Here is a 19,012-nt window from a genome sequence, read left to right on the forward strand (position 1 = left end):
GAGCTGGCCGCTCAGCTGTTGGCTAATTGCCAGCTCTCATCTCTCTCCACAGTTACTCAGCTGTTGATGATCCTGCTCATCAGTCCTGTCTACTTAAGCTGTCCAGTCCAGAGGTTCTTTGCCTTTGTCTTGGTCACATCACAAGAAACTATCTCCTGTGGTCCTGTTTAAAGACTGGCTTTGCTGGCATCCCCTCTGGCTCCAGATCCTGCTTGTTGTTCCACTACTTTGATCCCTGACTTCTGGCTTGGCTGACTATCTGTTCCGGAACTTTAGCTATGTTTTGACTAGGTTTGTTCTTTTTAATTTTATTATTAAACAAGTGTGTTTTAACTGTACTTCTGTCTCGGTCTGATTTCATGGTTTCTGACAGATTACTGCTGTTGGCTACAGCTGCTAACAGTGATCATTGTGTTCTGCCAGCAGGAAAGGCTCCCTGCCGGCAGAATGCAATAGCGCTGCGGGAGGGATTCCTCCATCAACACTGGCTGTGTTGGTGGGGGAATCAAGCGATTTTTTTTTTTTTTTCCTGCAACCTGTGCTTGCAGGAAAATAATATTGCATCATCTATGGCTTACTTTACATGCTCCTCCACACCCTGAAGGGGTATTCCTCTTCGCTCTCAATGTCTAAATGGATTGACACAGGAGCCAAGGAAAGGTGGGTAGTCTGAAATTTGAAATCAAAGCCCAAGAATATTGAAATACTGCAGTCATGCTGAATCTTGGTGTCCTTTGTGTGTTTCTTACAGATCTGCTCAGTAATCCAACATGAAACAACTCCTACACTTTGCCTCTGTGCAAAAGCTCCATGTACGCCCCATTCACATAGGTGGGGGATAACTTCCATGCCCTGCCCAGGGCCCCGTTGTGCCAGCAAGAGGAGTTTTTGCGCACATCCCCGTGACACCAGTCCCATAGATGTCTATTGGGACACGCAGCTGCTTTTGTGTCAACAATGTGACATCTGTGCGCGTGCACAGCCTCAAATGCACCCAGGGTAAGTTCAGGGACAAGCACCCACACGGATGTCGTATTGTGGCACTGTGGTTTATTTACTAAGACTGGAGAGTATAAATCTGGTGCAGCTCTGCACAGAAGCCAATCAGCTTCCAGGTTTTATTGCCAAAGCTTAATTGAACGGGATGAAGCTAGAAGCTGACTGGCTACCGTGCACAGCTGCACCAATTCTAGTAAATCTACCCCAGTGGCTGTGTCTGTTAGATATGTGTTGTTTGTTTGTTAGACGTGTGTGACGTGTTTCGTTTACGAAACCGAAATTTGGACAACATTTTTTCTATTTGGAGATTCGGATGTATCCGAATTTCTGAATCACAATTGTAACAAATTTCAACAAATCCAAAATAAATCTAACAAAATGAATTATCTGAATTCAATAATTAATTTGAAATGGGAACATATTGCAATAAATACAGTAAGATATAAAGGTGAACTAAGATGATGATTCCTACTAAAGCTGGATACACACTATACAATTTTCTGTAGATTTTTTCCTTCAGATTTACCAAACCATATAATATGAGGCCAAACCTTAACCGTTTCAATTTGTATGCAATCAGGCAGGCCCTTGCACTACATGGTGTTGGTAAATCTAAAGGAAATCAGACAACACAAGTTGTATAGTGTGTATGGGGTCTTAGACCTCATACAAACTATTAGATTTTCTGCAGATTTTTGTCTTCAGATTTACCAAAACCATGCAGTGCAAGGGCCTGCCTGATTGCATACAAATTGAAACTCTTAAGGTTTGACCACTGAAGACAAAAAGCTGCAGAAAATCTAATAGTGTGTATGGGGGGGCCTTAGCCTGCTCGACAGAAGAGAATAGAATAAAACAGAAAATAATAGGAGTAGAATAGAAAATAAAAGAATGGATCAGAATAGAATAGAACAGAAAATAAAAGAATAGAATAGAAAAGAACAGAATAAAATAGAACTAATATAGCCGTCTTCCGAAATTCAAATCGGTTTGAAAATAACAAATATACAAAATGAATCCAAATGGATGAAACAAATTCCGAAAATGAATATGACAAAATGAAAGTATTAACAATGAATGAATCCTAAACAAAATAAATGTTTCCGTCGTGCACATCTCTAATATCCGTGCAGTCAAGTGTATCAAAAGACATCGATGGGACTGCCAGCATGGGGATGCAAAGAACACTTGTGCATCCGCCTGCTGGCAAAACAAGGCCCTGCATGGGGCACGCAAGTACTCACCCCATGTGCATGTGGTCTAATACAGACCAATTACTGATGCTCTCTTTCCTTGTGCAGGGTAGCTGGTAATGTACCTGCCCCCCCCTCCCCTCATAGTTTTAGTAGTGGGTGGATCCGCTGGGCTCCGCTCTGCTCAGGCTATGTGGAGCACAATAACAATGCCACTGCTACTTTTACAAGGTAATATCTGGGTTTGCAGATATTTAGTGCACACAAAGTGGATTTATATCCTTTGTGGCTATTGATTTATACAGTAAATTTGATAAAAAGCTTTGGTGCCTGGAGTTCAGCTTTGAACCAACCCTTTTGCTTTGTTCTGCATGGATCCAAATTCAAACAGAGAAAAAACGGAGCTAGAAAGAAGAAGGGGAAGAATACTGACACAGCGACAACAATACTAACAACCTAAAGTAACAGGACATAGTTAATATGGCTGAAAAACACACAAGTCCATCCAGTTCAGCCCAGACATGCGACATCATCCTGTCTCTCTGAAGAAATGATTCCCTTAGTCAGAACATGCAGGAGTTTCCATGTTTGTATGGACCTGCTGATGCCGAACCAGATTTGATTTACTGCTGTAGCATTTTCCACAAACGGGACAAGAATACGGGTGGACATCAGTGTGAATAATTTGATGTGTGGCTAGCTGAGCTCTTTCACTAAAACATTCCCTGCACTCCGCACATGAAAACGGCTTCTCCCCCGTATGTGATCTCTGATGTGCGAAAAAGTGGCTTCTCTGGTTGAAACATTTTCCACACTCTGTACAGGAGTACGGCTTGACGCCCGTATGAGTTCTCTCATGTACGATAACATAGGCCTTCTCTGTAAAACGTTTCCCACACTCTGAACAAGAATACGGCTTCTCCCCAGTGTGAGTCCTCTGATGTTTGGTGAGATGGGTTTTCTGAGTAAAACATTTCCCGCACTCTAGACATGGATACGGCTTCTCACCCGTGTGAGTTCTCTGGTGTTCAACGAGGCTGGCTCTCCAGGCAAAAAGCCTCCCGCATTCAGAACATGAAAACGGCTTCTCCCCAGAGTGGATTCGATGATGTGTCATGAGATTCCTTTTCCTGTCAAAGCATTTCCCACATTCGGAGCACGAATACGGCTTCTCCCCGGTATGCTTCTTCTGATGTTGAATAACACTGGCTCTCCGGGTAAAAGATTTCCCACACATTGTGCATAGGAACCTTTTACCCACTCTACAAGCTGTATGATCGGTGGCAGGAGGGGAGAGACCGAGCAAATTCCCTATTTGGGGCGATGGATTCGAGGAACAGTTGGCACTTGGAAGCACTGAATTAAGATCTGGAGTAATGCTGTGTTCTGAAGAATCTGATGTGATGTCTTCTTCTTCTTCCATTGCTCCATCTGGAGAGACAATGGAACATATTTATAGCTTATTCTAATTGTGTTGGCCTTCTGCAATGTAAGAAGTAAACTGGCCAGTAACAGGTAAATGGTCACTAAATATACAAGTTGGTCATACAGAACCTGTTTTCATTGCATACCTTATTTTTGATCCAGTGATGGCATCACAGTGACTAAGTGTCGGTATAGAGAGTGTAGGACGCCGCTCACCCAGCCCGATACATGTAGGTGTATATGATGGCCTCAGTTAATGCTTCTCCACAGCCCACGTCCCCTGACACGTTTCGTCCCACCGCCATAGAGGTGGGAGACAAGAGCAGAACTAGAGCATTTATGCATCGTCAGCTGTGGCAGAAGAAAGATAAACACACGTATGTGATTAATATAAGAGGGTGGGTGGGTGAGGACGTGGCCTGTGGAGCTGCATTAGCTGAAGCCATCACATACACCTACATGCATAGGGCTGGGTGAGCAGCGTCTTACACTTTCTATACCGACACTTCTGGATGAGTGAAACCTGACGCCAGCACCCCTTTTCCTGAGTTCCAATGGGGAAACACACACCTCGGGCTTGGATCGACACTACAAGGTTATAAAGGTCACAGTGGTAGCACTTTCGCCTGACAGCACTAGGATCATCGATTTGAATCCCAATCATGGCACTACCTGCGTGGAGTTTGCATGTTCTCCTTGTGCCTGGGTGGGTTTGCTCTGGGTACTCCAGTTTCCTCCCGCACTCCAAAGGCTTGCTGGTAGGTTAATTGGCTCCTGTCTAAATTGGCCCTAGTAGGTGTATGTATGAATGTAAATTAGGGACCTTAGATTGTAAGCTCCTTGAGGGCAGGGACTAATGTAAATCTACAATGTTTATATAAAATCGTTGTGCTATATAAATACATCTAATGAAAAAAAATCACTGGATCTCTATAGCTCTCTATGCAATGCAAGTATGTCATGGCTGCTGGGAGGGGCCGACAGAGTGCTGTACATAGCTTCTTAAAAACATCACATCACCCTGTTTCCATACTCTTTTTGTAAGCCCTCACCCCCAATGCAATAAGTGGGCTGACTCATGGGAGGAGTTATGTACATTTCAAAATGCCTTGATGGGCAGATACCAATCTGGAGGAGTGGGAGATTCTAGCTAGACTGTATGTAGATTGCCCATGGGGAGCACACAAGGCACGTTCCCGAGAGGATGCCATATGACCTCCACCCGGGACATCGAATGTCCCCCCTGGCCTGTCATTTATCTATAGGCCAGGCGGGAACTGGTTAATAACCGCTTTAAGGATGAAGAGGGACTTACTGACCATCATGGCACACAGTTCAAAAACTTGTGAACATTATCTGCATTTATTGTTTATTCCTCACCTTTGCTGATCTCTGGAAGGACTTCCTGTTCCTCAATCTTAATCTGTATTACTTCCACATCTTCTTCATCTTTGACTTCTGTCTGAGGAGATGCAGTGTCTGTGAATAGAAATGAGAGTGAAGCCCCTATACTGAGATGTATGAGAGACCCCAGATAGTGTGTGTGATAACCCCCAGCTCAACTGATCCCCCACTCAGTAGTAACCTCCAGCTCAACTGATCCCCCACTCAGTAGTAACCTCCAGCTCAACTGATCCCCCACTCAGTAGTAACCTCCAGCTCAACTGATCCCCCACTCAGTAGTAACCTCCAGCTCAACTGATCCCCCACTCAGTAGTAACCTCCAGCTCTGCTGATCCTCCACTCAGTAGTAACCCCCAGCTCTGCTGATTCTCTGGTTTTCTGATCCTCCTGGTCACGTCTCTTCGTTGGTAACACACAATGACATGGGTGAGTCAGCTATGTATGCTTTGTATACTTCTTAAGTGAAGTTTTTCCCTTTTTGAACCTTTTTTTGATTATATTGGAGAGTCTAATAGAGGCTGATGGCTCCTGACTCCCCCACTGGGCACATACTGTCTCCCCATTACTGTCTACTGACAGAGGAGGGGGGAGAAGAAGAGATTGTTGTAGTGACTGAACAAGGAGAATCTGGGACTCTTCCCTGGATTAAAGCCTAGTACACATTATCAGAAAATCGGATGAAAATATCCATATGGAGAGCAATTGTTTGATGTTCTGTTCATTAGTATACTGCTTTTGAGAGCCAATGTCGACTGTTTAGACTGGGGGTCAGCAACCCGTCAATCGAGGGCAGGTGACAGGTAGATCCTGTCCCTTCCTTGCCAATCCCCAGAACCTGGACAGGAGCAGTGGTGGCATTTACTGGAGCCAATCCACTTTCCTTCTGCAGCTGCTGAAAGCCGCCTCTTCTCCCCTCTCTCTCATTGTCTTTTAGCAGCTGCAGGAGGAAAGGGGATCAGTTCCAGTAAATGCTACAACCCCTCCTGTCCAGATTACTCTTCCTTTTGGTGCCCGATCCACCCTATGTGTTCTCCTATCCCCCCCCTCGTAGCGCTGCCAACCTCCCTCCTCTCCTCCTCTCCTCTTCTGCTGGCTGCTGTGGGGGATCTTTTCAGGATGGAGAACGAGGTAGAGGCCAGTAAATATGTCATTTACCAGCCGCTTCCTTTCGGCACCGATCACTCACTGTGTAAAATTCATAACTGAAGCATAGTAAACTTTGTATACAATGTTTCAGTTTGTAAATGAACAGGAAGCTCTGTAGAGAGCTATTCCTACTCATTCATTCTGTGTAGCTGAGGCTGCAAAGATAGAGACTGAGTAATGTGTCCTCAATCTCCTTTTTCTGTCTCAAAAGTAAGACATCAGAGGTCTGTTTAGACCCCTAATGTTACACCACAGCCCCCCAAAAGGGGTTAAAAAAAGGGTAAAAAATAAAATTGTAAAAAATAATGAAAGAAAATGCAAAATAAAATAATAAAAATAAAAAAAATACTGACACTGATCACTGCCCTACTGACACCATCTACTGCTCTGCTGGCACCGTCCATTGTCTTACTGGCACCGTCCATTGTCTTACTGGCACCGTCCACTGTCCTACTGGCACCGCCCACTGTCACAGTCCACTGTCATACTAACACCATCCACTGTCCTACTGATACCATCCACTGCCCTACTGTGACACCGTCCACTGCTTTACTGACTGACACTGTCAACTTTTAAGGTAGGCTTATATTTTTACAGTAAAATTTGTTTCATTATATTTTTCTAAGTTTTATATACTATTTAGTTAGGCCTTGCTAGCTAATTTCTTAAAAAATAAGACTGACGCCGAACACTGGTGATCTTTGATCTCTTTCAAGTTGTTCAGGTAGAACTCCACCTCACAAGGGTTGCCTACCCCTGGTTTAGACAAAACAATTCCAAAAGGACATGCTGGAAAATTGCTTTTATTAGTTAACGACACAAAGGAGTTTTGTTTAATTAGTACAGTACTCGTCCTTAAAAAAAAAAAAAATCAATTGAGAGACTGCGCATGTTTGAAAAGAATTTACGACCCGGAAGAAGATGGCAACAAAAATAGTTTTTTCGGAAACATGAAAAAAATGATCGTATGCAGGGTGACAACAGATTTTTTTTGAGGAGATCTAAACTGAACTTTCTGAGACAGTGATAAGTGAATAGCAGAATAACGAACAAATAAAGGGTTATGATTAGTGATTATTATTATTAACCACTTGACCTCCAGAAGATTTTACCCCTTCATGACTAGGCATTTTTTGCTATTCCGCACTGGTCTATGCTAACTGTTTATTGCGCGGTCATGCAACACTGTACCCAAATTAAGATTTTATCATTTTTTTTTCACACAAATAGAGCTTTCTTTTGGTGGCATTTGATCACCACTGGGATTTTTTATTTTTCATTATATAAATAAAAAAGGACAGAAAAATGTGAAAAAAAACATAATATTTTCTGTCTGTTATAAAACATATCCAATTAAATCTCATTTCTTAATACATTTAGCCAAATTGTATTCTGCTACATGTTACAAGAGCTGGGAATGATCAAGGGCTGATCCTGATAATGTTGCGTTTTTGGGGACACTACTATAGTTCTGATCATGATCAAGATACTGATCCGTACAAACACCATACTAGTAAACAGCAACCTAAAGCGTGACTGTGATAGTGTGGCGGGCATTCTGGTGCTAACTGACATTGGCTGGGAGGGACACTAACTGATTAACTGACACTACTAGTGACACTAATACAGCAATCAGTGATCATACTGTGCACTGACACTTTACTAATGGCACTGGCCAGGTGACAGGGGTGATCAGGAGGGCGAACAAGGGGTTAAGTGTGTGCCTAACAAGTGTATATGTGCTGATTTTACTTTTACAGCTCTGGCTGGATTTCTCAAACAGCACAGGTAAACAGCTCCTTTAAACAAGGAAATACACTGCCACATACGGTTATGTCGCGGTGTCTGGTGATCAACGACTTATAGTGGGACTGTGTTAGTGTGGCGGTCAATCTGGTGCTAACTGACACTGACTGGGAGGGACAATAACTGATTAACTGACATTGCTAGTGAAACTAATACAGCGATCAGTGATAATACCGTACACTGATGGCACTGGCTGGGTGACAGGGGTGATCAGGAGGGTAATCAAGGGGTTAACTGTGTGCCTAACAATTGTATATGTGCTGATTTTACTCAAAAACTGGCTGGATTTCTCCAACAGCACAGGTGAGCAATTCCTCTAAACCAGGAATTATATTGCGACTTACAGTGTTGCAGTGCCTCGCTGTGTCGCCGCTAGCAGTAAACGTACTGTAAGCGGTGGCAGGTGGTTAATAATAGTATTTTTTTAAAAACCAAATATTATTATTAACTGCTTCCCGACCGCCTCACGCAGATATACTGCGGTAAAAGGACTTGTACAGGCAGATTAAAGTACCTGTACGTTGCCCTTTAAGAGTCGGCTTGCGGGCGCACACGCGCCCGCCGGGAGCTCCGTGACCGTGGGTCCCTCGAACTCGATGTCCGCGGGGATACCCGCGATCCTCTCACGGTGAGGAAGAACAGGGAGATGCTGATGTAAACAAGTATCTCCCCGTTCTGCCTAGTGGCACTGTCACTGATCTCTGTTCCCTGTGATCGGGAGCGGCGATCAGTGTAGTGTCACACACAGCGCCCCCACCCCGTTAGAAACGCTCCCTAGGACACACGTAACCCATACAGCACCACCTAGAGGTTAACCCCTTTTCTGCCAGTGACATTTTTACAGTAATCAATGCAATTTTTTTAGCACTGATCGCTGTATTAATGCCAATGGTCCAAAAAATGTGTCAAAATTGTCTGATGTGTCCGCCATAATGTCGCAGTCACGATAAAAATCGCAGATCACCGCCATTACTAGTAAAAAAAAAAAAATTATTAATAAAAATGCCATAAAACTATCCCCTATTTTGTAGACGCTATAACTTTTGCGCAAACCAATCAATATACTCTTATTGCAATTTTACCAAAAATATGTAGGAGAATACATATCGACCTAAACTGAGGAAAAAAATGTCTTTTTATATATTTTTTGGGGATATTTATTTTATCAAAAAGTAAAAAATAATGCGTTTTTTTCAAAATTGTCGCTCTTTTTTTGTTTATAGCGCAAAAAATAAAAACCGCAGAGGTGATCAAATACCACCAAATGAAAGCTCTATTTGTGGGGAAAAAAAAGGGACATCAATTTTGTTTGGGAGCCATGTCGCACGACTGCGCAATTGTCAGTTAAAGCGACGCAATGCCAAATCGCAAAAAGTGCTCTGGTCTTTGGCCAGCAAAATGGTCTGGGGCTTAAGTGGTTAATATTATTATTGTTACCATGATTAATTTCCTTATTTTTTAATGGGATAAAAATGGCTATATAATTGCATTTTACTTACATACACGTTACATTACTTCCGATTCTACGCAGGAATGTAGCTACGAACGTGGGAGGTTTTCCTTTGACACTCGAGAATTTTCATACTAATAATGGCATTCTCGCTTTCAGCATGGTACAAGGGAAAATCAGATGATCGTTGGTCTGATTTTCTAATGATGTGTACTAGGCTTTAGTGTTTCTCACACACCTGTGCTGATCTCTGGAGGAATTTCCTCCTTACATGGCTCATCACTTCTAACATATGTCTCATCCTCTTCCTCTGTACCTTCAGTTACACAATCCGTCTGGTCTGCATTCAGCATCACCTAAAAAAAGAGTAAATAATAATACATTAAAGCAGTTTTGATTCTATAATGATCACAAAAATCAACAAACTCTGCAGATAGCGCATTGCTTATCGCCAAACCCTGCTCTGGGAGATAAAGAGTAAAGGTGATCTATCTGTCAGATCTGGGGGAAACCCACCTCACACTTTAAAGATGGCTGTGCCGAAAGCACAGTAGTTTATATACTAATTAATATTTGCTTTTTATCCATACCTGATCCTCCTGAGGGATCTGCTGATGTTCCTGTGTGGAGTCCCAGGAATACAGAGGACGGGGACATCTCTCTGGTGGGTTCCCATTACTTGATCCATCTGTAGGAAACAGCACACTGGCTAAATTGTTTCTATGTCTTTATATCAGAGGATGTGTGTATCTAGGGGGATCCTCAATACTCTTCTCTCCATGACAAGAAATGAAAGTCTCCTCTTACCCAGCGATGGGAGGGGCAGCCAGTTCTCCATCATAGAATCCCTGTGTTCTTCTATATACTCCCACTCCTCCATGGAGAAATAGACAGTGACATCCTGACACCTTATAGGAACCTGACACACACAATGATACAGTCACCATCCAGACACATCCCTTGTCTGTTACTGGATAATGTCCCAGAATTCCCGGCACCGCTCACCTCTCCTGTCAGCAGCTCAATGGTCTCTCTGATGACTTCTTCAATCCTCTTTTTGTTCTTTCTCAAGAAGTGAGATGAGGGCTCTATAATAGGGCTTTGGGGATTCAGCAAGCTGGATGTGAACAAGCCATCAGATAACTTGAACGCTAGATAATTCTACGTTTAAAAAAAAAATAGACATCAAGTTATATCACCATCCCAGCTAGATAAAACCTTCTCAGTGAATGAAAATTATTAACTTTACAAATAGTTTCCTCTCTCTATTAAGGTGTGTTTTCATACCAAGCAGTTACAGAAACTAGGCTAAACAAATGTCATGTCACAAATAGGACCAAAATAGGGTCCTGAAGAAGAGAAAGAAAATAGTGTAATGTAGCATGAAGTTACAGGAAATAATTCCCTCTTCAACCAGGTCTGTGTTTTATTAATAGAGATAAGAGTGATGTCATGTGACCTCCCAGAATCCTCCTCACCTCTCCGGTCAGGCCTGCGTTTTATTAATAGAGATAAGAGTGATGTCATGTGACCTCCCAGAATACTCCTCACCTCTCCGGTCAGGCCTGCGTTTTATTAATAGAGATAACAGTGCTGTCATGTGACCTCCCAGAATCCTCCTCATCTCTGTGGTCAGGTCTGTATTTTATTAATAGAGATAAGAGTGATGTCATGTGACCTCCCAGAATCGCCCTCATCTCTCCAGTCAGGCCCGTGTTTTATTAATAGAGATAAGAGTGATGTCATGTGACCTCCCAGAATCCTCCTCACCTCTCCAGTAAGCAGGCAGATGATCTCCAGGGTGAGTTTTAATACCCTCTCAGTCAGGCCACATTCCTTTTCCATTCTTGGTCAGGTGATCTATTTTGTCTTTAAAAATCACCTGTAATATAAAAGAAAAAAACATGTGAATAGAAAAAATGCAACAGAGCAAGGAGTGGTGAGGAATTCATGAAATGCAAGTTTAAGGGAGATGGTGGGGGGAGGTTTGGGCACCAAAAACACCAGATTCCAGAGAGGTATGGACACAAAAATACGACATTCTAAAGAGATAGAAACACAAAAGCACCAGGTTCCAGGGAGATAAAGCCACAAGAATACCAGATTCCAGAGAGCAATTGGGACAAGAACGCCAGACAGGTATAGGCACAAAAACACTAGATTCCAGAAAGCCATGGGCACAAGAATGGGCATGGGCACATCCCACAGATGTATGGGTAGAGAATGACCAGATTCCAGAGAGGTATGGGAACAACGTTATCAGATTCCAAAGGTGTTAGCACAAAAAACACCATTTTGCAGAGAGATATGGACACACAAAATACCAGATTCCAGAGAAATATGGGCACAAGAATACCAGCTCCCAGAGAGGTATGGGCACACAAACACCAGATTTCACTGAGGCATGGACAGAAAAGCACAAGATTTCATAGAAAGATGGGCACAAAAACACCATATTCCAGAGAAATATGGGTACAAAAACACCAGATTCTAGAGAGGTATGGGCCACCAGCTTTCAGAGAGGTATGGGCCACCAGATTCAAGAGAGGTATGGGTCACCTGATTATAGAGAGGTATGGACAACCAGATTCTATAAAGGTATGGGTCACCAGATTCTCGAGCGGTATGGGCCACCAGATTCTAGAGAGGTATGGGCCACCAGTATCTGGAGAGGTATGGGCCACTAGATTCTAGGGAGGTATGGACCATCAGCTTCTAGGGAGGTATGGGCCACCAGCTTCTAGGGAGGTATGGGCCACCAGCTTCTACGGAGGTATGGGCCACCAGCTACTAGGGAGGTATGGGCCACCAGCTTCTAGGGAGGTATGGGCCACCAGCTTCTAGAGAGGTATGGGCCACCAGATTCTAGAGAGGAATGGGCCACCAGATTCTAGCAAGGTATGGGCCAACAGCTACTAGAGAGGTATGGGCCAACAGCTGCTAGAGAGGTATGGGCCACCAGATTCTAGAGAGGTATGGGCCACCAGATTCTAGAGAGGTATGGGCCACCAGATTCTAGAGAGGTATGAGCCACCAGATTCTAGAGAGGTATGAGCCACCAGATTCTAGAGAGCTTTGTGCACAAAAACAGTAAACAGCAGAAACATATATGCACACAAAATGCTAGAGCTCTGTAAAATGAAGGCAGAATAAAAAAAACTGAACTTCAGTATATATAAGCAAAGGGATGCATCTCTATAAACCACACCTCTTAAAGGGCTAGGCTTAAAAAAAAAAAAAACTGCCTATGGAAGTAAGGGGCGACGTCTGTAGATAAAAACAAACTGTGAAGCTTTGGCCAAAGTTAAATAATGCCATCTCTATAGGTGTAGGCCATTTACATACCTCTTGAAGCCTGGCGGGAAAAATCTCAAAGATGACATCATCCCTGCCTTGTTGCTAGGATGTTGTTAACACACACCCAGTGGATTCAATCCCCCTTGCATACGCTCTCTCTCCCCTGTTACAGTAACTCTGAGGTCAGAGATTTTGAGTCAGAGGAGGTAGTAGACCACACATGTAAAGGGGTTTGAAGACTCGTTCCTGTGGTGGTGGGTGTGAGTGTTAACTGCTGGGAGTGTCTTAGCAACATCCTAGCAACAAGGCATGATGGCATATCCACTGGGAGTTTTTCAGCTAGGCTTCGGGAGGTACATAAAAGGCCTACGCCTATAGCAAGGGCTTTAAGAAACTTTAGTCAAAGCTGCAGTTTGTTTTTAACTACAGGTTCCTCTTACCTGCATGTGCATTTTTTTTTGGTAAGGGTGAATTAACCCTGTCAGAAGAATCTCATATTTACTCTCTATCTGACAGCATGTAAATGCACCATTGTTGCCCCCTGTGTATACTGCATACAGGACATGTGACCTGACCCACATAGTCACATGACCACCTTCCCTCATCCAGTTCTCAGAAAGTGCTGGGACCACCTTGTCTATTTCAGTCATTCCATAATAGTAAGACATTATTACCTCCTCTTCAGTAGACACACTCTGCAACCTCATCTGGAAGCTTTTGCCCTTACTGGGCCTCCACTCCAATCGCCTCCTTTGGGCTACAATAAAATGGCCGCTAGGTTCAAACACAGAACAACTGCTGGACTTAATTTATGTCAACTTTTAGTTACTGGGTAAAAGTAGGAGATAGCGCTACATCTTATTTACTCAATATTAGTTTTATTTTGCTGAAATCATTAGCGAGCAGGATACATGAAAGAGCTTGACGTTCTACAACAAAATGGCTGCCGCTCTCCTGTAGTAAGGACATTTTTTTTTTTTTTACAATTTAATAGCATAAGAGGGAGGGGGTATATTTACAAGTTACTGTCCACGCGAGATTGAACGTCAATGTGACTCTATCACTGTCCGACCTCTAGTATTTTGTCCTCTCGCTTGAAAAGGTGTTGCCATGGTAACCAGGAAGCAGTTAGGCAGCTGTGGAACGCAAACAGCGGAAGTAGGGAAGGACGTTATTCTAGCTAAATAATAATCATAATCTTTAACTTTAATATTATTATATTACATCTTATATATTATTGTTTACATATTAAATATTATTATATTACATCCTACAAACGTGCCTGCACCCCCTTCTCTTAATCCCACCACTCCTACAACCACATCCTCACACTATTTACAGACACTGCATTTAGGCTGCATTATTGTGCGTCTTTCTGAACGTTTTTTGCCTGTTTTTGCGCATTTATGCTAGTTTTTCAGGATATGAGCTTCAGATGTGTTTGTATTAGCCTATAGAGAACTGTGACATCATTTGTTGCTGTGTGGACACATCCTTAAAATCTCCGATAAATGCACAAAAAAAAACACGTGTATTGTGCATTTTTGCTTGCACCAATGCCATTCTATGAGACTCAAAATGCCCCAGAACGCACCAATCTGCCTGAATTGAGCTACAAAAGTAATTTCATAACCTTTTTGAGCTTCAGGGGTTTGGCTTCAGGCGTTTAGGAGTGGAGATGTGGACCATCACTAGTATAGAGATGCATTGATTTTTTTTTTTTCTCCCTGAGCTTTGCATGTGAATGGGGTCTTAGGAACCACTGCACCTGCCATTCCCTTCTCTCAGCTCCCACTGCACCCTCTTTCTCTCGCCACCTACACCCTCCCCTCTCTCACCACCAACCAAACCAGTAGTCTCCTCTTTCTTACCACCTCTTGCAGCGGCATACTTATTTGTTTACCAACCACCACTCCTGCACCCACCTTCTCTCACCTTTTTGCTTCACCTACACCCACCCTTTTCTCACCACCCACCACACCTGAACCCCACTTTTCTCAGCACCCACCTGCCTACGCTCCCCATTCTCACATCACCCACTGTGCCTGCTGTCCAATCTCTCATCTCCTATTGCTTCTGCACCCTCCTTCACTTATCACATCTGAACCTCTTCCCCATCTTTCAGCACCCACCATGCTTGAAGCCCTCCTTTCTCTCAGAACTCACTACACAGGCAGCCCCACTTCCCTCTGCACCCACCGTGACAGCACCCCCTTCTCTCAGCACCCTTCATACCTGCATCCCACCTTCTCTCCCTACCCACCATGCCTGCACACCACCTTCTCTTCCTACCCACCATGCCTGCACACCACTTTCTCTCCCTACCCACCATGCCTGCACACCACCTTCTCTCCTCACCCACAATGCCTGCAGCGTACATTTTCTTACCACCCAACATGCCTGCACACTGCCTTCTTTTCCCACTCACCACACCTGCAGCCTACCTACTCTCACCACCCACCATGCCAGCATCCCACTTACTCTCCCCACCCACCACACCTGCAGCCCACTTACTCTCCCCACCCACCACACCTGCATCCCACCTTATTTCTTCACCCACCATGCCTGCACACCACCTTCTCTCCCCATCCACCATGCCTGCAGCCCACGTTTCCTTACCACCCCTGCACACAACATTCTTTTCCCACCCACCACACAGGCAGCCCACCTTCTCACCGCCCACCATGCCTCCAGACCACCTTCTCTTAAAACCCACCATGCCTGCACACCACCTTCTTTCCCCATCCACCATCTTCTCTCACCACACCTGCACACCACCTTCTTTCCCCGCCCACTATGCCTGCACACCACCTTCTCTATCCCCACCCATTACACCTGCACACAACCTTCTTGCCCCCACTCACCATGCCTGCACACCACCTTCTCTGTCCCCACCCATTACACCTGCACACAACCTTCTTGCCCCCACTCACCATGCCTGCACACCACCTTCTCTGTCCCCACCCATTACACCTGCACACAACCTTCTTGCCCCACTCACTATGCCTGCACACCACCGTTTCACCCCACTAACCACGCCTGCATCCCACTTTCTCTCACCACCCACTATGCCTGCATACAACCTTCTCTCCCCACCCAACATGCCTGCACACCACCTTCTCTCGCCATCCACCAGGTAGCCCGCCTACCAAGGCAAGTATACGTACCCAGCCACACTACTTTGCTGCCACCCCACACTGCCTGAGCCCTCAATAATGGTTCTTCTAGGTATAGGGGCGCATGTGACCTACCCTATGTGACAATTCTAGGGCCAAAACAGTCAGTCATAAGGCCTGAACTCTGTCATAATGGTGGAAGTTGGGTATAAGTGAAACTAAATGCTCCTATCTTCTTCAGCGAAGAAAGCTGCCATCTTGGCCTCTGTTTGATCTGCAACAAGAGCTGTCTTATCAAGTGGGCACCCCTGGGCCCGCTTGAGGTGTTCTGTCAGCTGAGGTGTTCTGTAAGATTAGCAAACCTGTGAGATGAGCAGGCTTGCTGCTGCTTTTAAAATTCAACATCTAACCAGTCAGACGGAGTTCTAAGCACTGTATTTCACGATATAACCTCACTTTGCTGTTAAAAATAAGTGTAAAATGCAAAACTCCGTTGGGTTCAACAAGATGTCCACTTTCCCCCTTCTCATGTATTCTTACTGTGAAGGAGTGCGGGGTGTAGCAAGATGGCGGCGATGAGACGTCACTTTACACATTCTGACCGGTCGCCTAATCTGACAAAACATGGGCATCACTAAGGTAACCAGGAAGCCGCTGGGTGGCCATGGAACGCACAGGGCGGATGTAGGGAGAGCCAAAGGGTGGAAGTAGGCGGAGACTGGTGATAGAGAAGAGAATGGCAACAGCTCAGAATAAGTTAGTAATATATTTATTCAGATATGATTATAATAAGAAGTTTACAATTATATTATTACTTCTTCTGTGGTGTTGCCAATGCCATATGGAGCAGCCAATCATATTGCAGCAGGCTTTATGTTGAAATGTGTGTTTGGTTACTATGGGCAGCAGCACAAACTCATCCAGACTGCCCAATATACTTTACTCCAGGCTGACTGTCCACCCTGGAGGGGTTTGTTATTGTTCTCTGTAGCTTTGAGAGCAGAAAACCTGCATTTTTCTAACCCAATATAAAGCGTTAGTGCACCTTTCCAAAGAGGGAAAGATAAAAACCAAGTGGTCGGCTTTGACTACAGTTGGATAACCTTGCTGTATTTATGTAAATCCTGAAGCCTGGCTGCAAACTCCCAGAGATGGTGCCCCCCAACCTACCCTGTTGCTATGATGTTGCTAAGACACTCCCAGTCAATATTGTTCACCATCGCAGGTGTGAGCTCTCTCCGATTCATATCTCTGCACATGCATGCCCTCTCTCTCCCCCTTCTGAACTCAGAGCTGCTACTGTTGAGGAGACAGCAAACTGTGCATGCACAGGGATTTGAATGAGAGAGAGGGCACCTGTGATGGTGGAGGACAGCAGAATTTTCTGGGAGTGTCTTAAAAACACCCTAGCAACAAGGCAGAAGGGGGGGGGGGACACCATCTCTGGGAGTTTTTCGGTCAGGCTTCAGGACATACATAATAGCCTACACTTATAGCATGGACATTTTTCAACTTAAAGCTGACCTTTATCGAGAGAAACAGCCTATTTTCATCTTGATCCAGCCCCTTTCCTCAACCACAATTAGAGTAAAAAAAAGCTCTTTCTTACTTTTTTTTTTTTACGCTTCCTATATTTTTACCTAGGCAAGATTGGTGTACACTCCATTAGTATATTGTAGAGCATGCACGCCGCAGGGATGCAGATCTCTAGATCTTGGTTTCCCATGCAACGATCCAGAAGAAAACGCAGACCCCGGACCTCAGAATGTCTGCGCAGGAAAGCCCTGTTCATGCTGGATCCCAGGAACTGAGTGGAGCCTTCACCACATTTGTGCATGTGCCATGCTGTATTATTAAGCTCTTCCTGCCCTCCCCAGTGTCCCTTTAAACAGTTAAGAATGTCGGGGGGGGGGGGGGCAGAAAGGATTGACGATCATGTATTTCACCACATAAGCAATGACTACCCAGTGTTAAAGCCTACCCTTTTGCCATCACACGTTTAACCACCTCAATACTGTGCCATACCCTAAAGATAGCTACAGCAAGCCTCACTTGTTCTGGGAGGGGGTCCTCACAGAACACGCCTCCCACGTGCCCCCTGGGGCATGCATGGGGTACGCTCTGTTACTGCTATGTCCTTTGAACACAGCTTATCACAGATCGAGGTAAAGGATCCAACCACAGCACCCCTTTACCATGTAATCAGCTGTGTCCAATCACATGTGAACAAACTTGGCAGTTATCGGCATTCCTTTCGTCACGCGCTGGAGAGCTGATGATTGGCAAGGTTGACGGGGCCCATTTACACTGACAATCAGGACACTGATCATCAATGCAGCCCCATCAGTGCCCCTTAGTGCCTCCTCATCGGTGCCGATCAGTACAGCCTCATCAGTGCAGTCTCACTAGTGCCCATTGTCAGTGCAGGCTCACTAGGGCCCATCAGTGCAGCCTCACTAGTGCCAATCGGTGCAGTCAGCGCACATCAGTGGTGTTCTTCTTAACTGACAGTCAATATAAAGCAGCACATACAGGAAGTTCCCCTACACCAAGCACACATAGACAAAGCCTTTTTTTTTTTTTTAATTTTTTTTTTTTTTTTTTAATTTTTTTATTAAGAAGATAATAGAATACATCAATCGTCAAAATGAAAAAGGAGCACATCGCTCATCGAGTACAAAATGTAAAAATAATACTTCATTCGTAACAGATGACAACAATAAAATATAGGCAGATATAGGCTTGTAACACAACTGGATATCTAGTTATGGGCATTGAGAGTCCCGACGTCGGAGCCCCTTCTGGGAACTAACTGCTCCGATGAGCCGGGTCTCCCCCAGCCCATCTCTCATCAAACAAGTGAATAACTGTCTAGAGTACAGATACACGCCTACAGAAACTGGAAAATGATAAAAGGTAGACAACCAAAAGGGGTTTGTATCACTGTAACCATGGAAGATCATGTCTAAAACGCATTTATACATTCGTTACTGGGAAGAGAAAAAAAAATAAATAAATAAATAAATAATTAAATAAATAAAATAAAAATAAGAAAGGAAGAGAATCAATTGGTCTGTCTATCTCTCATGGAGGGTCAAATTTTGGTTTGATGATCCAGTCCATAACATGTTATGTTCGAAGGTTAGAAGGGTGTTACCTTTGATAATCTGCCCTGA

General features: G+C 44.2%; 1 protein-coding gene across 2 annotated transcripts; it reads right to left on the reverse strand.

Annotated features, from left to right (window-relative positions):
- Positions 1-558: 558 nt before the first annotated feature.
- On the reverse strand, positions 559-14,017 carry LOC141104616 (uncharacterized). Of its 2 annotated transcripts, none has more exons than XM_073594260.1 (8): positions 13,395-14,017; positions 11,194-11,305; positions 10,429-10,584; positions 10,231-10,342; positions 10,014-10,111; positions 9,740-9,779; positions 4,998-5,096; positions 559-3,623 (listed from the first exon to the last, which is right to left on the reverse strand). In XM_073594260.1, the coding sequence occupies exons 2-8, from the start codon at positions 11,266-11,268 to the stop codon at positions 2,752-2,754; spliced, it is 1,452 nt and encodes a 483-aa protein (XP_073450361.1). In that variant the 5' UTR covers positions 11,269-11,305; positions 13,395-14,017; the 3' UTR covers positions 559-2,751. The 2 variants fall into 2 exon arrangements, with proteins under 2 accessions (XP_073450361.1, XP_073450360.1); XM_073594259.1 differs by having other exon boundaries at positions 9,662-9,779; positions 13,395-14,011.
- Positions 14,018-19,012: the final 4,995 nt, after the last annotated feature.

This window comes from Aquarana catesbeiana, linkage group LG08, assembly GCF_042186555.1.
Source record: "Aquarana catesbeiana isolate 2022-GZ linkage group LG08, ASM4218655v1, whole genome shotgun sequence".
NCBI classification, from domain to species: Eukaryota; Metazoa; Chordata; class Amphibia; order Anura; family Ranidae; genus Aquarana; species Aquarana catesbeiana.

Bases quoted from the DNA above. Each gene is read 5' to 3' on its own strand.
- LOC141104616 (XM_073594259.1), bottom strand. From the start codon at position 11,268: ATGGAAAAGGAATGTGGCCTGACTGAGAGGGTATTAAAACTCACCCTG. The intron at 9,780-10,013 runs GTATGGATAAAA...CTCTTTTTTTAG, and splicing joins AGATCCCTCAGGAGGATCAG to GTGATGCTGAATGCAGACCA. The intron at 3,624-4,997 runs GTGAGGAATAAA...TTGTCTCTCCAG, and splicing joins CCTTCCAGAGATCAGCAAAG to ATGGAGCAATGGAAGAAGAA.